At 41.7% G+C, this 20,277-nt stretch overlaps 1 protein-coding gene across 1 annotated transcript; it reads left to right on the top strand.

The window, feature by feature from the left end:
* Positions 1-2,074: 2,074 nt before the first annotated feature.
* Positions 2,075-20,160, top strand: LOC124261316 (nose resistant to fluoxetine protein 6-like). The gene is given in 16 exon segments (XM_046695624.1): positions 2,075-2,509; positions 4,262-4,452; positions 6,357-6,453; positions 6,795-6,885; positions 7,160-7,368; positions 9,267-9,434; positions 9,773-9,869; positions 10,725-10,817; positions 11,026-11,188; positions 15,931-16,010; positions 16,239-16,353; positions 16,876-16,995; positions 18,060-18,246; positions 18,805-18,837; positions 18,840-18,946; positions 19,735-20,160. Coding segments are annotated over 16 exon segments (1,998 nt in total). The 5' UTR covers positions 2,075-2,382; the 3' UTR covers positions 19,855-20,160.
* Positions 20,161-20,277: the final 117 nt, after the last annotated feature.

Here is a 20,277-nt window from a genome sequence, read left to right as displayed (position 1 = left end):
TACACCAGGCCTTATCACCCATACTGCATATCCTGATCATGTTGAACATCAGTGCTTGTCATCGTCCCCTGCGGTTAATACTCTTAGAGCTGTGTATCGTGGTCTAAGTGGCGAGACGATATATCCCGATACCAGTTTAATTAGGCGAGACGATATATCATGAAAGTATTGGCAAGGAACCTGCGAGACGATTATCATCACGATAAATGGTGGCGATACGATACGTATCCCGATACTTTACAATTTCTAATAGCAGAACATATATGATAGATAAAATGACTGAATCTTTATTTGTTATACAGCAGATCTTGTGTTACATTCACACACACTTAAAAGCTGTTCATTTAATAAAGTTTCAGCATTTAATGCTTTTAAAGTACAGTCAAACATATTCAGTATACTTTGATCTAACATATATGTTTGAAACCGAAGTTTCCTTTGGGAAGATGTGTTTCTGCACCGATGCTTTCACAAACAATTGAATGTAATTTATATCAGAATTCAGAATCACTGAAAAAAACTCTTAAGTATGCTTTCTAAATTTTATCTTCTCTTTGTTCTCTTTCTTAACAAAGCTAAGACATCGTTCATAGTTGTTAATAAATGGTGTTATTTGTCAAACAACTAAAACATATTTCAATTACTAAAGACAAGTATTCTACAGTTCACAGAGTTTGAAAAATGTTCACACTCTTTCTTATACACCAACTCCTTTGTCCATGTAACAAAGATAACAGACACAAACAAATTCCTAAAAGGTTCAATTTGTTTTTAAAATTCAGAAGAATTTCAAAGAGACTCCCTTCCTATTCCTAATGCAATACTCCTTACAACTTTAACTAGTATTGAAGTTGTATTGGGATATATCGTCTCTTGTGGCGATACATCGATGTATCGTGGACCCTTGCGATATAAATATCCTGATATATTGCCTAAATGTGTTTTGTATCGATGCACTCGTATCGCGTAGTTGACGATGCAAACATCGATACTATCGATGAATCGTTACACCACTAATACTCATGAAGTTGTTCTATGAACATGTGGACACTGTTTCAACAGCGGGTAAACCTTGTTTGTTTTCAGCAACCTGATACATCCTGTGTATAGTTCCACATTGACAAGAATCTCTGGAGGGTGGGAGTTGTCATACCAGTTACTGGATAAAGCTTTTACTGCTGCTGAGAGATCCTAAAAGATAGGGACTTTTCTAACATTTGGCCTAGGACTAAAAATGAGAATCTTGGATGGCGTGTTACAGACCTTGAACATAAAGGGAGGTCACTCTAAACGGCCATCAACCCAAATATGAGCACATGCTAGAGATGACGTCATTTTATTCTACCTTGATGCATTTCATTATGAATTCAGTAATCATCATATCTTTTAAGCCTTCAGTCTCAATTTACACGTTGTTAAAGGATGATAAAAACTATTCAGGGATAGCTAGATATATTTGGTCAGTCTGCTGGCAACAGACGTTCAGACTGAAACATCCAGCTTGACAGATCTAAGAATACGCCTAATCATTTCGTAAATTTGGAATCGATTATGTTGTTAGGAAAATGGTTCTACCTGTGTGTGCACTGTCCATCAATACGCCTATACTGGCCGTGGGATGGGTACGTTCTGTACAGTTGATTGTAGACACTATTGGCGCGAAGACCGCACGGTCCGTGAACGTAAGTAATGGCGGGTCGTTCGAAGTACCCGGATTATAAGAGTTATGACTTTCAAAACATTCCGGTACTTTGGTCCAAGTTCGATTCCCAGTTCACTGACATTATTTTCACCGAGTAAACATCTCCAACACATTTCTTTTCCTTATCCAATTATTCAATACACATATTTTAAATAATTATTTTATTTTATTTCTCGGACATACTTTCTATAAAGTTGCAAATGTACATGAAAAATACACCAGTTATATGAGTGACCTCACATTAGTGACGTTCGTGTGTACTCGAGTGACACGAGGCTGCTATCTGCACATATGTGCGTATTGTCATCATACGAGCATGTGAACGTTATCATCGTGTTATCTCAAGCCACACTTCGCTGTCTCATCTTCTAAATAAGGACGAACGTCGGCAAAGTTGCATCAGTTGATTAAAACTCCTGTGGGATTTCAGGATATTTGCTGATCACTTCCACAATGCTTCTACTATTGTGTATATGCTTGAGTGTTGTAACATCAGGATATGGTGACAACAGCCGTCCGCTCGGCTACACCGAGGTTCTGGTAAGAGCTCACTCCCCTCCAGAGAGAAGATCGTCAACAGTGATCTCTACCGTACGACAGTAGAGGAACTAGTTCGTTCGATAAAGCCTGATCGACTTCTACAACTTGGCCAATACCTTCAAGATGAGGACGTGTCTGTGATGAATCTGCTTCAGTTGGACGCTGACCCAGAGAACGAGACAGAGAAGGTGCCCTCTGACTTGTGTTCTAACAATACTGGGCTCATCCTGACCCAGGCGGCCGCGGGAGATCGATGGGCACTAGCCAGTATGTGAAGCTTCATGTTCGACTATTTTGAGAGAGTGGGGAATTAGTTTTACGCCAGATCACAAACTATTTCAGCTCTACTCTGGTTTGGTAGGGGCTCCAGTCGGCGTTTACCCACGGGCACTCTAATAAACCAAGGTCCGTATGTCGGGATTCGAACCGTTGTGAATGGATCGTGTTTTTGTTTGGTAAACGTCATCTCTCAGGGAGATGCAGTGAGTCTCCACAGTATAACCTAACATGTTAGACTATGTGGGCGGTATGTTTGGGAGAACCAGTTAAGTTAACTTGTTAATAGAAACCTGCAGTGTTTGATATTCTATTAGAGTAGAGATTACTTGTTAATAGAAACCTGCAGTGTTTGATATTCTATTAGAGTAGAGATTACAAGAGCACGTATAGTACGGGATGAGGTATTTGTGTCTATTCGAAATGGGTTAGTTGTGTCTAGTCGGAATGGGTTACATGTGTCTAGACGGAATAGGTGAGATGTGTCTTGACAGAATGGGTAAGTTGGGTCTAGACGAAATAGGTTATATGTGTCTCGACGGAATAGGTTGTTTGTGTCTAGACGGGATAGGTTAGTTGTAATATGGGTTAGATGTAATGGGTAATATGTGTCTAGATGGAATGGGTTGTATGTGTCTGGATGCAATGGGTTATATGTGTCTAGACAGAATTAGTAAGTTGTTTCTAGACGGAAATAGTTATGTGTGTCTAGACGGAATAGGTTAGTTGTAATAGAAGGAATGGGTAATGGGTAATATGTGTCTAGAAGGAATGGGTTGTATGTCTAGAAGGAATTCTAAAAAGGAATGGGTTATATGTGTCTAGATGGAATGGGTTATAAGTGTCTAGACGGAATGGGTTATATATGTGTCTTAACGGAATGATTTATATGTGTCTAGACGAAATGGGTTATATGTGTCTAGACGGAATGGGTTATATGTGTCTAGACGGAATGGGTTAGTTGTGTCTAGACGGAATGTGTTATATGTGTCTAGGCGAAATGGGTTATATGTGTCTAGATGGAATGGGTTAGTTGTGTCTAGACGGAATGGGTTAGTTGTGTCTAGACGGAATGTGCTATATGTGTCTAGACGGAATGGGTTATATGTGTCTAGACGGAATGGGTTAGAAGGATATGTTAGTCTAGAACGGAATGGGTTATATGTGTCTAGGCAGAATGGGTTATATGTGTCTAGGCGAAATGGGTTATATGTATCTAGATGGAATGGGTTAGTCGTGTCTAAATGGAATGGGTTAGTTGTGTCTAGACGGAATGGGTTAGTTGTGTCTAGACGGAATGGAGACGAATTACGTCGGGCCTCGCAATAACATCCAATTGTATTATCTAATTGTATTACCTGTATTGACTGTGTAAAATCTATGGATAGATATGTAAAATTATTTTCATCGAACCTCCATTCTGACTGTGCGAAAGTTGTGAAGGCGTTTTATTCTTTCGTACTCTGCTTGTCGCATGCATGGCGTCTCTTAGATACACCAGGATCCGCTGTTTATAATTTCGAATCCCAGGGTGTAAACATGTTAGTACATACTTTAGAAACGTTCAAAGCCTATGTACCGATTTGATTCACTCAGTCATACATTGATCTAGATTCTGACACAGTAATATGTCTCCCACGGGAATGCGTCTGGCTGGTCCTTTCTTTGCTAGACTGTCTGTCCGTTCTCGTATGGCCAAATTTGTCTATTTGTCTGTCTCCTAACTGAATGCTCTTACACTAGTGCTAGACGCCGCGGCTAAGCCCGACAGCAACATACTTGGAGGTCAGGTGACGTGGGTAGGGTCCTACTTGGAGTGCATTGAGACACGAGCCACGATCTACCCCGGGCCCAAAATTGAGACTGAACCGGAGGTGCTGTATGAAGGTCAATACTGCACCTCAGCGCTGCCCCTAACACCCGGCACACCACAGGTGAGACTATGCCGTTACACATCTGACCTTCCCTGTATACCCCTGTATGGGCCTCTGTAACCTACGGCTGTATCTGGGTAATACTGAGTCTCCAGTGAGGCTGTATACTGAGTCTCCAGTAAGGCTGTATACTGAGTCTCCAGTAAGGCTGTATACTGAGTCTCCAGTGAGGCTGTATACTGAGTCTCCAGTGAGGCTGTATACTGAGTCTCCAGTGAGGCTGTATACTGAGTCTCCAGTGAGGCTGTATACTGAGTCTCCAGTGAGGCTGTATACTGAGTCTCCAGTGAGGCTGTATACTGAGTCTCCAGTGAGGCTGTATACTGAGTCTCCAGTGAGGCTGTATACTGAGTCTCCAGTGAGGCTGTATACTGAGTCTCCAGTGAGGCTGTATACTGAGTCTCCAGTGAGGCTGTATACTGAGTCTCCAGTGAGGCTGTATACTGAGTCTCCAGTGAGGCTGTATACTGAGTCTCCAGTGAGGCTGTATACTGAGTCTCCAGTGAGGCTGTATGTACTGAGGCTCTCCAGTGAGGCTGTATACTGAGTCTCCAGTGAGGCTGTATACTCCAGAGTCTCCAGTGAGGCTGTATACTGAGTCTCCAGTGAGGTCTGTATGTATACTGAGTCTCCAGTGAGGCTGTATACTGAGTCTCTCAGTGAGGCTGTATACTGAGTCTCCAGTGAGGCTGTATACTGAGTCTCCAGTGAGGCTGTATACTGAGTCTCCAGTGAGGCTGTATACTCCAGTGAGTCTCCAGTGTATACCGGTCTCCAGTGTATAGTCTCAGAGGCTCTCTCAGTGAGGCTGTATACCGAGTCTCCAGTGAGGCTGTATACTGAGTCTCCAGTGAGGCTGTATACTGAGTGAGGCTCCTCCAGTAAGGCTGTATACTGAGTCTCCAGTGAGGCTGTATACTATGTACTCCAGAGTCTCCAGTGAGGCTGTATACTGAGTCTCCAGTGAAGGCTGTATACTGAGTCTCCAGTGAGGCTGTATACTGAGTCTCCAGTGAGGCTGTATACTGAGGCTGTATACTCTCAGTGAGGCTGTATACTGAGTCTCCAGTGAGGCTGTATACTGAGTCTCCAGTGAGGCTGTATACTGAGTCTCCAGTGAGGCTGTATACTGAGTCTCCAGTGAGGCTGTATACTGAGTCTGAGGCTGTATACTGAGTCTCCAGTGAGGCTGTATCCTGAGTCTCCAGTGAGGCTGTATACTGAGTCTCCAGTGAGGCTGTATACTGAGTCTCCAGTGAGGCTGTATACTGAGTCTCCAGTGAGGCTGTATACCGAGTCTCCAGTGAGGCTGTATACTGAGTCTCCAGTGAGGCTGTATACTGAGTCTCCAGTGAGGCTGTATACTGAGTCTCCAGTGAGGCTGTATACTGAGTCTCCAGTGAGGCTGTATACTGAGTCTCCAGTGAGGCTGTATACTGAGTCTCCAGTGAGGCTGTATACCGAGTCTCCAGTGAGGCTGTATACCGAGTCTCAGTGTATACCGGTCTGTAGGCTGAGGCTGTATACTGAGTCTCCAGTGAGGCTGTATACTGAGTCTCCAGTGAGGCTGTATACTGAGTCTCCAGTGAGGCTGTATACTGAGTCTCCAGTGAGGCTGTATACTGAGTCTCCAGTGAGGCTGTATACCGAGTCTCCAGTAAGGCTGTATACTGAGTCTCCAGTGAGGCTGTATACCGAGTCTCCAGTAAAGCGGCATAGTAAGTTGCCTTAGGCCGTTTAGTTATCCGCCTTGGACTGTATAACTAATTTGCTGTCAAGAGGTAGTTGTTTGCCCCAAAGCCTGTGTAATGAATCACTTTTATGACTACCCAATTATTCACTGTAAGGCACTATAGTGGATCGCCTGAGTGGGTGTATACAAAAACTCTTAACATCTTTTCCAGACCGCGGGGTTTGGAGAGTCATATCCTGGAATCAAGATCGGCGTCTGTTTTCCTAGCACCTGCTCAGAAGCTGATGTCACTGCCCTTCTCAATGCAGGTAGGAATGTCAACTTCGTTCTCTCTCAGATCACGTAAACCTGTCTTGTTGAGATGCTTGTAAGGCTGTATAGTGAGTTACCTGCAAGGTTTGTTTTAAGGTCCATGTTTATTGAGTCGTCTGTAAGACTGTGTAGTGATTGGCCTTTAATGGCGATATGGTGAGTCGCCTGTACAATATCATGGCGTTCTGTCCCCAGTGCTGGATAGAGTCAATACCAGCCTCAAGGTGGGAGCCTTCAGTGTTGTATAGTGATTCACTGTAGGACTGTACATATTGTGAGTCGCTTGTAAGGCTGTATGGCGAGTTGTCTGTACAATATCATGGTGATCTGTCCCCAGTGCTGGAGACAGCCAATACCAGCCTCAGGGTGGGATCCACCGTCTGCCAGAAGAAGACACAAGACTACAACGCCAACGCCATCATTGTACTGTGAGTACGCTGAATCCTGACTTAATGTTATGTTACGGTGCATATTCCAACCATATAACGTCGGTATATATGTAATCTAGCTTCGTACACCAATGGTTGACAGCACAGGGTGAAATCCCAGACATCTGGACGTGACACCATCAGTGGGCTGCCGAATCTCCTGTAGTGTAAACAGGAAATACGTCATATAGGGAACCTCCCAGTTTGGTTCCTGTTGTGTATACCGGAAGAAACACATACCCTCGTAAAGCTCGGCACAACCATTTCCCTACAGGTTGGTCCTGTCACTGTTTGTGACGGTGATGGTAACGGCCACGATGTACGACATCGTGTGGGTGCAGATGCCGAAATGGGAGATGGAGAAACAGAAAGCAGCAGGAGATGTGGGGACCACGGTCAACATCAAGGACACATCGGAGTCCATAGAGACGACACCTCTGTTGAAGGACAAAACAGCGTCGCAGCAACTGTCCCGGACAACAGGTAAGCCCAGAGAAGGTGAAATGTTTGCTTCGTGTGTGTGCGTTCACTGTTCACCTATAACAGCTGTCGATAATGTTTGCGAATGTTATGTTTTATTCAGTTGCATTAAGGCATTAAGGTAGAGGATGAAGATTGTACTCAGTAATAGTATTTCTTAGGCATGTTACGTTTACAGAATTACATATTAATGCTACGGTGATAATGAACGCCATAATGTTACGGTAATATTATTACATCATACTGTTATGGTCATCATAATGCTAAACAATGTTACAGTTAAAGAATCAAGTTATAATGTCACGGTAATATTATTACATCATACTGTTGAGGTCATCATAATGCTAAACAATGTTACAGTTAAAGAATCAAGTTATAATGTCACGGTAATATTATTACATCATACTGTTGTGGTCATCATAATGCTAAACAATGTTACGGTTGAAGAATCAAGTTATAATGTCACGGTAATATTATTACATCATACTGTTGTGGTCATCATAATGCTAAACAATGTTACGGTTAAAGAATCAAGTTATAATGTCACGGTAATATTATTACATCATACTGTTATGGTCATCATAATGCTAAACAATGTTACGGTTAAAGAATCAAGTTATAATGTCACGGTAATATTATTACATCATACTGTTATGGTCGTCATAATGCTAAACAATGTTACGGTTAAAGAATCAAGTTATAATGTCACGGTAATATTATTACATCATACTGTTATGGTCGTCATAATGCTAAACAATGTTACGGTTAAAGAATCAAGTTATAATGTCACGGTAATATTATTACATCATACTGTTGTGGTCATCATAATGCTAAACAATGTTACGGTTAAAGAATCAAGTTATAATGTCACGGTAATATTATTACATCATACTGTTATGGTCGTCATAATGCTAAACAATGTTACGGTTAAAGAATCAAGTTATAATGTCACGGTAATATTATTACATCATACTGTTGTGGTCATCATAATGCTAAACAATGTTACGGTTAAAGAATCAAGTTATAATGTCACGGTAATATTATTACATCATATGTTGTGGTCACATAATGCTAAACAATGTTACGGTTAAAGAATCAAGTTATAATGTCACGGTAATATTATTACATCATACTGTTGTGGTCATCATAATGCTAAACAAAGTTAAACAATGTCACGGTAATATTATTACATCATACTGTTGTGGTCATCATAATGCGGTTACGGTTAAAGAATCAAGTTATAATGTCACGGTAATATTATTACATCATACTGTTATGGTCATCTGTTGTTACGGTTAAAGAATCATTATAATGTCAATATTATTACATCATACTGTTATGGTCATCATAATGGTTAAAAGAATCAAGTTATAATGTCACGGTAATATTATTACATCATACTGTTGTGGTCATCATAATGCTAAACAATGTTACGGTTAAAGAATCAAGTTATAATGTCACGGTAATATTATTACATCATACTGTTGTGGTCATCATAATGCTAAACAATGTTACGGTTAAAGAATCAAGTTATAATGTCACGGTAATATTATTACATCACACTGTTATGGTCGTCATGATGCTAAACAATGTTACGGTTAAAGAATCAAGTTATAATGTCACGGTAATATTATTACATCATACTGTTGTGGTCATCATAATGCTAAAAAATGTTACGGTTAAAGAATCAAGTTATAATGTCACGGTGATAATATTACTTATAATTGTCTGTTGCGGTGGGGTAGCCTAGTGGGGAAAGCGTTCGCTCGACACGCCAAAGCTCGTTTCTCAATATCCGTCGAAAATGTGAAACTCATTTTTGGTGTCCCCGCCGTCATACTTTTTTAAATTGATATTACTGATATTGCTAAAAGCGGCTAACTACCGTGATTGTGTTGTAGGTGTTGCCGCTCAGATGTTGTTGTCCTTCTCTGTGTACACCAACACCGTCAAACTGTTGTCCCTGTCCCAGCCCCCGGGATCCATCTCCAGCATCCACGGGATCAGGTTCTTCAGCATGACCTGGGTCATCCTCGGACACTCCTTGGCCTTCGCTACTGGAGCCTCGCGTGCGTCCAACACTTTTACTTTATAGTTGTTATGTTGATCTCATTTGTTGTGCCCTCCTTTAACTTCTGTATCTGCTGGTCGGTGGTTCGAATCCCAGATCGAGCAAAACATGATCCTTGGTTTGTCAGCTCAAGCTGGTGTCAAGGAAAACATGATCTTTTGTTTGTCAGCTCAAGCTGGTGTCAAGGGAACATCGCTGAACATTGGCATCTCTGTATATGTGTGGCGTGACGTGTGTGTGTGTGTGCGTGCGTGCGTGCGTGCGTGCGTGCGTGCGTGTGCGTGCGTTCACTGTTCGCCTTATATATCATATGTAAATTTTGTCTTCCTGTTTTAGAAAATGCGGCTTCCTACATTCCAAGGGCTTTAAAGCACTGGTCGTTCCAAGCCATTGCTAACGCCACCGTGGCTGTAGACACTTTCTTCACTCTCAGGTAAGCCCTGCTTAGATCAGATCTTAGATCAGAACGGGCTCACTCGGGGTTGTTAAGTTGGACAGCTATCTGCATATCCCACTTAAGTCACATCATACCTCAGGTAAGTCACATCATATCCCAGTTAAGTCACATCATATGTCAACAAGTAAGACACTTCGAGCTCCAAAGCACCTTCCTCATTTCAATTCCCACTGCACTTAACAACCGATAAAAACATAATTACACACTGTCAGTATATCTTCATATAGTTAATACATACTGATAGAAACAGAGAACAGACAAACGTCGCTATGTAGCTCGAAAATGTCCTCGGCGCGGTTCATAAACTTCCATAACCTGGAAAAACGCAGGCCTTGCCTTTCTAAGCTTCGTTACTGTAATTGATTTCACCATATTTTTGTTCATTAAATGAATAGGGACTGGTGAACAAGCTGTCACAGCTCAACACCGATCCCGTTAGTCGCCTCTTACGTGTGTTTTGTGATACACGTGATTGTTACTGTATCTCATGGTACGTGGCAATAAACGCTGCCACCTTCTTGAGTATTACGATAGTTTGGAAGAATTTAAGACGTAGAAACTACTTCATCTATTTATCGTATAATAGGATATCACACCCTTTCATGTGAAGCCTGGTTAACGTAACGAGCGTGCGGTAAACCTATGTTATCACGATACGTTGCTCTTTGACTGATGGCATGATACAACAGACGGTCCACCATTTCACAGTGTGCGTGAGACTGTATTGTTGAACACATGAAAAGGTATATTATGTTAGCTTTGCATCAAAAGGTCTTATCATGTCAGTCTTTAATAGTATAACAGTAATTGTTCCATGCTGTATTCTGGCAGCGGTCTTCTGGTAGCTTACCTGGTGCTGAAGGAGCTGTCCCGCAACAAGGGCAAAATCAACTGGTTCATGTTCTACTTCCACAGATTCTGGAGGTAAGCACTGTACTATACAACACGTGAACCAATAAGATTTTACACAGCTTTAGAAATATTTCGGCAATAGCGCGGCAGTGGACTCCAGAAATGGGTTTATACATTGTACCAAGGTATGGAACCGAAGGCTTTTAATCCAAGTTATCCCACCCCATAGACTGTTAGATTAGTGTTCAGGCAACATGTTGACCTATGTCCTTGGTGGCAGGCTGACCCCTGCGTATATGCTGGTCATCACGGTGTACGTCCCACTGTTCAAACACTGGGGAGAAGGACCACTGTGGCCTCAGGCCGGCATTGAACCTACCAACTGCAAACAATGGTGGGGCAACCTCCTCTACATCAACAATATCCTCGACATAGAGAATCTGGTAAGGATATCTCAGTGGGTAACAAAGTAGGCGTCATATGTCTTAACACGACCGGTGTTTACTGCTCATCTTAATAGAAATACTTGAACATCTATTTGAAAAATTAGTATTTTCCATTTTGTGATGGAATTGTACTTACATGCTTATTGCGTTGTTTGAACTGGTTTGAACAGGCGTCTGGTGATGTTTCAGTGCATGAACTAGTACTGACGTGCGTCTGGTGATATTTCAGCGCATGAACTAGTACTGACGTGCGTCTGGTGATATTTCAGTGCATGAACTAGTACTGACCTGCGTCTGGTGATATTTCAGTGCATGAACTAGTACTGACGTGCGTCTGGTGATATTTCAATGCATGAACTAGTACTGACCTGCGTCTGGTGATATTTCAGTGCATGAACTAGTACTGACGTGCGTCTGGTGATATTTCAGTGCATGAACTAGTACTGACCTGCGTCTGGTGATATTTCAGTGCATGAACTAGTACTGACGTGCGTCTGGTGATATTTCAGTGCATGAACTAGTACTGACGTGCGTCTGGTGATATTTCAGTGCATGAACTAGTACTGACGTGCGTCTGCTGATATTTCAGTGCATGAACTAGTACTGACGTGCGTCTGGTGATATTTCAGTGCATGAACTAGTACTGACGTGCGTCTGCTGATATTTCAGTGCATGAACTAGTACTGACCTGCGTCTGGTGATATTTCAATGCATGAACTAGTACTGACCTGCGTCTGGTGATATTTCAGTGCATGAACTAGTACTGACGTTCGTCTGGTGATATTTCAGTGCATGAACTAGTACTGACGTTCGTCTGGTGATATTTCAGTGCATGAACTAGTACTGACGTGCGTCTGGTGATGTTTCAGTGCATGAACTAGTACTGACGTGCGTCTGGTGATATTTCAGTGCATGAACTATACTGACCTGCGTCTGGTCTGATGATTTTCAGTGCATGAACTAGTACTGACGTGCGTCTGGTGATATTTCAGTGCATGAACTAGTACTGACGTGCGTCTGCTGACGCAGATGTTTCAGTGCATGAACTAGTACTGACCTGCGTCTGGTGATATTTCAGTGCATGAACTAGTACTGACTCTGCGTCTGGTGATATTTCAGTGCATGAACTAGTACTGACGTGTGTCTGGTGATATTTCAGCGCATGAACTAGTACTGATGTGCGTCTGGTGATATTTCAGTGCATGAACTAGTACTGACGTGCGTCTGGTGATATTTCAGTGCATGAACTAGTACTGACGTGCGTCTGGTGATATTTCAGTGCATGAACTAGTACTGACCTGCGTCTGGTGATATTTCAGTGCATGAACTAGTACTGACCTGCGTCTGGTGATATTTCAGTGCATGAACTAGTACTGACCTGCGTCTGGTGATGTTTCAGTGCATGAACTAGTACTGACGTGCGTCTGGTGATATTTCAGTGCATGAACTAGTACTGACCTGCGTCTGGTGATATTTCAGTGCATGAACTAGTACTGACCTGCGTCTGGTGATATTTCAGTGCATGAACTAGTACTGACCTGCATCTGGTGATATTTCAATACATGAACTAGTACTGACCTGCGTCTGGTGATATTTCAGTGCATGAACTAGTACTGACATGCGTCTGGTGATATTTCAGTGCATGAACTAGTACTGACCTGCGTCTGGTGATATTTCAGTGCATGAACTAGTACTGACCTGCGTCTGGTGATATTTCAGTACATGAACTAGTACTGACCTGCATCTGGTGATATTTCAATACATGAACTAGTACTGACCTGCGTCTGGTGATATTTCAGTGCATGAACTAGTACTGACCTGCATCTGGTGATATTTCAGTGCATGAACTAGTACTGACCTGCATCTGGTGATATTTCAGTGCATGAACTAGTACTGACCTGCGTCTGGTGATATTTCAGTGCATGAACTAGTACTGACGTGCATCTGGTGATATTTCAGTGCATGAACTAGTACTGACCTGCGTCTGGTGATGTTTCAGTGCATGAACTAGTACTGACGTGCATCTGGTGATATTTCAGTGCATGAACTAGTACTGATCTGCGTCTGGTGATATTTCAATGCATGAACTAGTACTGACGTGCGTCTGCTAATATTTCAGTGCATGAACTAGTACTGACCTGCGTCTGGTGATATTTCAGTGCATGAACTAGTACTGATCTGCGTCTGGTGATATTTCAGTGCATGAACTAGTACTGACCTGCGCGTGCTGGTGATATTTCAGTGCATGAACTAGTACTGATCTGCTTCTGGTGATATTTCAGTGCATGAACTAGTACTGATCTGCGTCTGGTGATATTTCAATGCATGAACTAGTACTGACCTGCGTCTGGTGATATTTCAGTGCATGAACTAGTACTGATCTGCGTCTGGTGATATTTCAATGCATGAACTAGTACTGACGTGCGTCTGGTGATATTTCAGTGCATGAACTAGTACTGACGTGCGTCTGGTGATATTTCAGTGCATGAACTAGTACTGATCTGCGTCTGGTGATATTTCAATGCATGAACTAGTACTGATCTGCGTCTGGTGATATTTCAATGCATGAACTAGTACTGACCTGCGTCTGGTGATATTTCAGTGCATGAACTAGTACTGACGTGCGTCTGGTGATATTTCAGTGCATGAACTAGTACTGACGTGCGTCTGGTGATATTTCAGTGCATGAACTAGTACTGACCTGCGTCTGGTGATATTTCAATGCATGAACTAGTACTGACCTGCGTCTGGTGATATTTCAGTGCATGAACTAGTACTGACCTGCGTCTGGTGATATTTCAGTGCATGAACTAGTACTGATCTGCGTCTGGTGATATTTCAATGCATGAACTAGTACTGACGTGCGTCTGCTGACGCAGATGTTTCGGTGCATTAACTGGTTACGACGTACCGGGACTGCTCGTATTTATTTAGCCCGTGGGCTTAACAACGAAACACCTAACGTTTTTAAGCCCATGGGCGTAAATAAGATTATGAAGATGGAGTGATCTCCCTTACCGGATGATTACTGAAACGTGTTTACATGGAAAGTTTCAATCAATATTGCACACTTAGTGCTATTAGGGGATTTCATATTTACAAAACACGTTGGACATCTAAAATCGGTGAATTTTTGGACAGCCAAATTTTAATCTCAGTGCGATCATCTTAACCATTATGGCAAACACACTGTGTCTGCGTTAGACAATAACGTCACTGTAGGCCAGGTTCCTGTCCAACAGAGTAAGTTGTGTAACATCTTTCTCCAACATGGTGGTGCTATTCAACTGGAAATCGTGTCCAATAAGCCAACACGTTCTCATCTGCCACAAGGTGGTCTAGAAATTCCAGCTCTGATAATATTTAATGGGAGTGAAAAAGACATGAATAGATTGCCAAAACGTTTACAAGAAATACATGTAGATTATTAGACATGGCTTCAAGAAAATTGTCTATAGATCAGAAATTCTAAGATGCCTAGCTGTTAGAACAATCGAAAAAAAAAAAATACATTATGAGACAATAAAGGTATAGTTTTTTGATGACGTAACAATTGAATGACGTTATCCCGTCACTGCGCCATTCTAGTGTGTGCCTCCCTCGTAATCGAATTATTTTACATTACGTCACAATGTAAGTGACGTCACGATGCATGTCAGTTGTCATCGCCTCGTACGGCCTCCGCTACAGTAAACTACTCCGTTGCATCCCGTTTCTTGGTTTGCAGTTGCTTCACGCAGCTAACATCACTGGTGGAAACATTACGTTTATGTTTTACGACGGTTAAAATGTATCAATTCGACTCACAAGTTTTCAGCGACACGGTAACGTTCGCAATGTTTACATTCCCACAATGCAATCGTGGAATGTCGCTTGACTACTCAGCTTCATCTGGATGTACTGATCTAAACTTACGTTGGTAGAAGAAATGCGACGTTTATATTACCCCATATGGTTTACTTTAATGACAGATGTAATTAAAATAATTCAGAGAAGATATTTAATCCGAACGTAAACTGTCATCAAACTGTTATCATTTGTTTTTCTGGTAACGTTCGTCTTAACGTAGGGGGCAGCCACATCAATAGAACAGCGCACCAGTTAGCCCTGTGCGAGGATTCTTAATTTAGGTCACACCGACACCGTCATTTGTTTTCGTGGCCTTATGTTTTGTAATAAAGTATAGTTTTGCCCTGAACTATTATAACATCAAAGCGAATATCGAATGTTTTAGTGAAGTATAGTTTTGCCCTGAACTATTATAACACTCGGACTACCGTCCTCGTGCTTTAATTATAATAGTTCAGGGCAAAACTGTACTTTGTTTACAAAACACATTGGGGTAAAACTTTATTTCTTAATTAGAAGCTATTCGGAAGTTGAAATCGATACTTCAATCGTTTTGGTCAAGGGTTTTTTTATTAAACTTGGAATATTTTTATACTTCAATCGCCCTTGGGCTTTTAAGTTAAGTTCAAGTCAAATGTTACCCTGTTAAAACAGGCAAAATTGGTAATTAAGCCCTGGTCTTAAAGGCGTGCAGTCCCGGTACGTGTTTCAGTGCATGAATTTGTACTGACTTGCGTCTGGCGATGTTTCAGTGTATGAGCTGAAACTGACTTGTATCACGTGATGCTTCGGTTACGTTTTAGCTACGTTTTCTTTCAGTGTATGATCTCGTCGTATTCTCGGTACCCGTGTGTAGCGTTATTTCTGTTATGCCTGCTGTGTTGTTCCAGTGCATGGGTTGGTCCTGGTACCTGTCGAACGACATGCAGTTCTACATCCTCAGCCCCCTCGTCTTCATGCCGTTCTTCCAGTAAGTCACATATAGCCCTGTGTCAAGTGTCTAGTGGAACTTAACTATGTTCCTCCCCTTCCAGACACATGGGGCTTACCAACAACTGGGTTTACGCGTTATACAGATGTAGGCATTAAGACGAGCCAACAGTTTTGAAACCATATATCGCCCGAATATGATTTAAGTTTTCATCAACTAACATCATCCCAAACATCAGTATAGTAAACACCAAACTCCGTGTTCTAGTTCCTGGAAGGCAGGGACTGCGTCGGCGAATGACGTTCCTGCTGACGACGTTCATCACCTCCGGCATCATCTCCAAACATTACGGCCTCCCTGTCAGCATGTTAACCAACCCTGGGTGGGTAGCATTCCTAAGTCATTCCTATAATAGCTGAATGCGATTTGTACCGGTTTGGAATTACTGCTGGTTTACAGGACGATGGGCCGAAACTAGATAACACTGATATAAAATACAAAATGCACCCCTACTATGTGCCTTAATAAATATATTTAATAGAAGTGAAAACAATGATTTAATGTTGATTACTTTGTAGATGTTTTTGTTAAAGGTGTGAACAAAACAATGATATTTGTCGTTGGTCAAAGTGATACAGCCATCTACTGGCTAATGCTTTTTGTCATTGCTCAAACTGATAGATATATTCGGACCAAAGATATTTGTCGTTGGTAAAAATAATAAAGATATATTCAGAACAACTATATATGACGTTGGTCAAAATGATAAGATATATACAGAATAGTGTTAATTGTCTCTGGTCTGTGTGATAATGATATATACTGACCACGCGTACGTCATTCAACTCATTGGTCAAATTGATACAGACATATACTACATATAATGTTAATTCCACGCAGTAAGACTCTGGTGTATATGGAGAAATACTACTTCAAACCCTACACCCGTATCGGGCCCTACATCGTGGGTCTGTTGGTTGGCTACCTGCTCTACAAGACCGACTGCAAGTATAAAATGTCCAAGGTGAGTCAAAGTAGTCTGTAAGGCCCACGGAACTGTACGACACTGCATGAAACTCGTGAAGAAAACAACAACACGTTTCCGGCTCAAGAGATTATACTAATGAGAGATGTGTTTAGGCGTGTAAAAATACACTAAAACAAGGCAGAAAGTGTTCACGGGTGAAGCCCATTTCTGGTGACGTGATATTGCTGGAATATTGCTAAAATTGGCGTAAAACTAAACTCTCTCACTCCTCATGACAATCTCTCCTTCACGTATGTATACACGTTGACGGTCATCAGGTGAAAAGATTACATATCTACTCTCATCAGAGGATGGTCCTTGACTAGTCTCACACTTATCAACCCCGTACTTTGTCCCTTCCCATCCTCACATATTCACGCTTTCGCCGGCTTTAAGTTATGAACATTTGGTTATATTTGTGCGACATATTTAAGCAAGATTCCATCACCGTTCTCGAAACCAGGAATCGAACACTTATTAAGTGAAGTACATGTGCTATTTTTCATAGGTTATGGTTGTCCGTGTTGGTCTGCGCTTGTGTGTTATTTGTTGCACACGTGTTGTTCGTTATACGTTTTTTGTCGTAGATGTTGCTGTGGGCTGTAGTTGTGTATGTGTCGTATACCGTGCATGTTGTATTACATCTGTATGTAATGACTATGTTGTAAGCCATGCTTTGTCGGGTTGTACACGTTGTTTGATGTATTCGCCGTTCATTAAGGAAACACCTTGCCTTAAACTTATTGCACTTTGACAGATACATGTATACATGTGTGAATATTGCTAAAAGCGGCGTAAAACCAAACTCAGTCAGTCAGTATACATGTGTGCGTGCGTATGCTTGCTCTGCTATCTCTTCAATGTCCCACGTTTGGACTTTGTCGTGGGTGGTGCCATCAGTCTTCTATTCTTCACGCAGACGTTCCTTATATTACATCAATGAAGTGGTCTTGAGGACGTTTTGGTTTTGTATTGTGGGATTGTTTTACATTTACAATATTTTGTACTGACCAAAACTGAGTTCACAGTGGTATTCAGTAACGGCATTATCGTTGTTGCAGTCTGTAAATTTGTTAGGATGGGCCACAGCGACGGCCGTCTCCCTTGCTGTGTTGTATGGCCTTTACAACGATACCAATGGACACCCTCTCACCGTCGACGTAGCCGCATTCTACAACGCTATGCACAGGACTGCTTGGGGAGGATGTGTAGCGTGGGTGGTGTTCGCATGTGCAACTGGGAATGGAGGTAGGGATCTCTCACTGGTGTTGTTCAAGGACAGCCTTGTCAAATGTAAAACAGCGACAGGACAACCATGGCTGTAAACGCTACGGTTAGAATGTCCCCAGCAACCTTTGGTGGAAGTCAGACATTGGGACGTGGATGATAGCGTGTCAATGTACCCTGGTGCTGTCGATGTTTCTCATTGGCTTGTCTGGTCTAATCGTTTCTCTCTGGATTGTCTGGTCCAAACTTATTTACTCAGTCCACCATAAACCAGTAGTCATGTGTGTGCCGTTAAACAACAAATACTCAGCCTAACTGAGCTTGGGATCGTTCTCAATGAATGTATAAAAAAAACTGTAAACATGAACTTTGCCTGCCCCTTCTTGTTGGTAACATCATTCATGTCCAAGTATCTATGTGTCGAGAGAAGCAAGTAATCTCAAACCCCGTCATATTATGGCAATGTGGCAAAAGGAAGATTCGGGACACAAATTCACAGGATATAGGCCATTCTGCTGATCAGCAAATCGTTACGTTAAATAGACAACAGTCTGGCTTATTTATACACTTGTCTTTCAGGCTTCGTGAACACCCTGCTGTCCTGGCGTGCCCTCATCCCCTGAGTCGTCTCACCTACACCTGCTACCTTGTCCACCCCGTCATGATGTACGTCTACTACTACGGTCGACAGCAGCTCTATTCCTTCTCTACAGTAGATGTGGTAAGTGTCATATGTGTGAAGCTTCTTGTGACAGTTGTAGGAAACACTTCAGTTGTTCTAAACCTTCTTGTGCTGTAGATGCCCGGATATAATGTTTTTCATGTACCATCCCCAAAAAGTAGGGGATACTAGATTTACAAGATTGATAAAATGCAAATGATGAAGCCAAGGAGGAAACAGATGATGGAGAGAAATTAAGGGAAAATGTGACGATTTATTCCATTTCTTTGGAAATGTTTCATCTGTATGGATATTTGTTACTTTTCTCACATGCATTGGCATTGGCTAGTGGTATGCTCGCAAAATGGAGCATCTCCTACTTTTTTTTAATGGTATATATCGGTGCTAGGCTCTTTTTCGGACACTTTGCCATGAAGGTTAGCTACCTGTGCAACCCAGAAAGAAGTAGTGTTCACTTAAGAACATTTTGAAGGGGGCATTTATTTCAGTCAACAATACCTTTAGCTGAAACAATTCAGTATCCTGATCATTGGACCGAAAACATGAAAACGACACCCACTAAAAAGACCTTCGAAATAGATCATTGTCGGAAGCAATGTGTAACTTAGGAAAGGATCACAAGTTTCATTCAGAAATTGCCTAATCAAACATGATTTCATTTCACATACTTCGACAAATAAACCTATGTTTTGGGGACAAAATATGGTAAAGAAGTAATTAATAAAAAGTCTTAGAATGGAAATAAAAAAAACAATGACTCAGGTTCAAACATGAAAAATCTTTGACAGAAGTGACGACAAAATAAATTTTAAATTAATTTGTTCCAGATATGGACGTTCTTTGGCAACCTGACAGCTACCTACATCATAGCATATGTGACATCTCTTGCATTTGAGGCTCCGATGATGGGGCTGGAGAAGACGCTCCTCAAGAGAAAGAAATCATAGCACCAGCACACCAAACTCCATCATATTAAATGAAATTACAGAGACATTTTGACCACAAGTGCAATGTTTTTCCTCCTCACTAACACAAAGTATGTCTCCATATTTTCAGCAGAATAACATTTATCAATATTCATATCTAAGTGCTGTTTCTGCAAGACTCTGTACACCATGCTCCATATAACCAGGGGTGGAAATAACTTTAAAATTGCTAGTGAGCTCTGGTACATTGGCACATGTAAAATCACTTGCCTTGATAATTTTTCCACTATACTGATTGTTGATTTTTTAAATAAACAACAAAATTAATATTGGAAAGTCAACTGGACACCGGTACAGTGTGATATACAAATTTGCTTGCCCAACTGAAAAAACCACTGGACTCGGGCGTCGGGCAATGGGTTATTTCCACCCCTGATAACGCTT

This window comes from Haliotis rubra, unplaced genomic scaffold (genome assembly GCF_003918875.1).
Source record: "Haliotis rubra isolate DU_JTF1 unplaced genomic scaffold, ASM391887v1 Scf796, whole genome shotgun sequence".
NCBI lineage: Eukaryota > Metazoa > Mollusca > Gastropoda > Lepetellida > Haliotidae > Haliotis > Haliotis rubra.
This window is presented reverse-complemented; position numbering and strand designations above follow the sequence as displayed.